At 34.1% G+C, this 2,668-nt stretch overlaps 1 protein-coding gene across 1 annotated transcript in view; it reads left to right on the top strand.

Annotated features, from left to right (window-relative positions):
* Window positions 1–797: 797 nt before the first annotated feature.
* Window positions 798–2,668, top strand: part of LOC106472170 (O-acyltransferase like protein-like) — a 21,403-nt gene continuing 19,532 nt past the window's right edge. The window contains exons 1-2 of the mRNA XM_022401656.1: window positions 798–999; window positions 1,858–2,075. Coding sequence (XP_022257364.1) covers window positions 798–999; window positions 1,858–2,075 — 420 coding nt within the window. The remainder of the gene's footprint in view (window positions 1,000–1,857; window positions 2,076–2,668) is intronic.

Below are 2,668 nucleotides of genomic sequence, written 5' to 3'. Positions count from 1 at the left end.
ATTCATGTGAATATGACTGAAAATTTTCATTTTTTCTCAAAAGATGGTGTCTATTTACTTGTGACCATGCTGTGTATTGTCCTTTTATTTCTTTTTTCTTCAATAATTCCATAATTATTTCCAGTACTTGTATATACAGGGTGACCATAAATTATTGAACCACATTATTAATTGCATAGACTGAAGGCGCTGTTTTTAAAGTTTCGCACGCGTGCCCTTAAACGTAAAGTGAAAATTTCATTTTAATAAATAGGTCAAAGCTTGTGAGTTGGATTAAACTCCAACCAATAGGGTTCGTTGTTTTTTTTCTCGCCTCGGAAAGAACAGGTATTGGAAGATACAAAAAAAAATTGTGGAACACGATGTAATAGTTCAAATACCCTTTCAAGCCATTCCTGTATATAATATTTAAACGCTTTTGCGAAAAACACATTTATATCTTTCTTTCCATTTTAGTTACTCTCTCTCACTGCATCTAGCTTACATAAAAGCACAATTTTCGACATTTCGAATTGGTCACATTAAATAGAGAGAAACAAGAAGTTTTAATCTCATTTTGACTTTACATTGTTGGAGGTGGAAAGTGGAAACTGAACTATTAGAATCCCTAAATACAAAAATTAATTAAACAAAATTTGAGGTACTTGTATTGAATGAAATAACGTTTCGCTCATAAAATGAAGGCAACTAGACTGTTTACTATCCTAGTTTTTTTACTTTATGTGTACGTTGTAGCATCCAACATAGCTCGCAACTCTAGTGTTATAAGAAAGCATGTCTTAAAGAAGAATGGCGAAATGGCGAAGAATAACGACATCGTTTACCAGATATGGAAAACCATGGAGAAAAAGGCGGAGAAAACGGCTCAGGTTATCATAAGCAATATTAAAATGCCTATATTAGAGACCCTGAAAGTTACAAACGTTTCTCAGCCTTGTATATCTAGTATTTTGTCTCTGATGTCAGGTTTGACCTACACGAAAACATGGGCCGCTCAGAGTAAGTCATGAAAATTTCATTAATTATAAAATATTGCTTCTGATATAGGAAAAAATAATTACTTGCAAGAGTGTGTAAACAGAAAAATTGAGGAAAATTCAACGCCACCTGATGTGCAGCTTCTTAAAATTATAGTATGGTTATAATAATATATTTTATATGATGTTACTTAGTAAAGAGAATACCATCTAGTAACAAAAATATTACCTAAAGCAAATCAAAGAGAACATCAGTCGCGGTTATTGTAAACTGACATTAAAATGGCAATAATAACTAAGAGTGCTCACTGTTTCTTGAATCACTTAAAATTCCTTTAACATTACATTGTATATTGTAAAAAAAAACTTTTGTATTGTCTTTGACTAAGTTTATTTATTTCTGAAATTTTCTTATTTATTAGAAAATGTCAAACGTTTTAGTGAATTTAATATAAAATTCCGTTAAAATTGATGGATAACAGGAGGAGTGCTGCTGGATTTACATCGTATTTAAATGCTCATATAACAAAAAAAAAGCTAAATTATTCAAACCCTTGATTGAATCAATGCAGTTTGCTAAAGGAACTCGAGACTCGCTTACCTTTTTATGCTTTTTCTTGATTTTTTTAATTAATAAGAGTTATACAATTATCTCTATCAATAATATTTTTGAACACTGATGCTCTAAAACGAAATATTCTTCCATCACCCTGTTAAGATACTTCAGGAAGGTCGTGAAAACCGTTTGAGCACTCTCACTGTCAACCTGAAAAAGTAAAATCTTATATACTCCTATTTAGTTATATATAAATATATACTCATGTAGTATGAGCAGCGTAACACTATATCTCATACTGTACTGCTTTGGCGAATCTTTTAGTGATTGATGCATCTGGAAAGATACCAGAAGGAATCCTTCGAGGCACGATGAGTGCGTTTGGATCATACGACGAGTGTGTTAGTATTAAAGCTGATGTAGAAAATTTTCGAGGACAATACTGCACTGTGGAATTTCACCCACATTTACCTCCAGCACCCCACTTCCAAAGCATTGCCAAAGGTCTAGATATCTTTCGAAATTTCACAGCGCCAGACAAGGTGAGTCCATTCAAACACGACATAAACGTTATACTGAGCACATGAAGATATTTATCTGTCTATATGTTTATCTCATAAATGAGAATTATTTACTATCGAACTAGCGACGCTCGTGTTTTGTTTTTAATCAACATCTCAAAAACTAAATCATATTTATATAGATGTTAACACTTGTATTATCAACGAGAGTCCAGAGACACATCGGCTTTTTAAACACATATTTCGAAGTTATTTATGCATAGCAAATTCCTCGTATGTTCATGACTCTGCTTGCCACAGGGTCTCTAATAACATACAAGTCTTATCAAAAATAGGCCCGGCATGGCCAGGTGGATAAGGCGCTCGACTCGCAATCTGAGGGTCGCGAGTTCGAATCCTCGTCCCACCAAACATGCTCGCACTTTCAGCCGTGGGGGCGTTATAATGTCACGGTCAATCCCACTATTCGTTGGTAAAAGAGTAGCCCAAGAGTTGGGGGTGGGTGGTGATGACTAGCTGCCTTCCCTCTAGTCTTACACTGCTAGGCCCTAAATTAAAATCGTTACTAAACAAAAATTATTTAGAATCACACAATACCAACGTCATTTACAAAA

This window comes from Limulus polyphemus, unplaced genomic scaffold (assembly GCF_000517525.1).
Source record: "Limulus polyphemus unplaced genomic scaffold, Limulus_polyphemus-2.1.2 Scaffold118, whole genome shotgun sequence".
NCBI lineage: Eukaryota > Metazoa > Arthropoda > Merostomata > Xiphosura > Limulidae > Limulus > Limulus polyphemus.
Note: the sequence above shows the minus strand (reverse complement) of the source record. Positions and strands in the feature narration are given on the sequence as shown.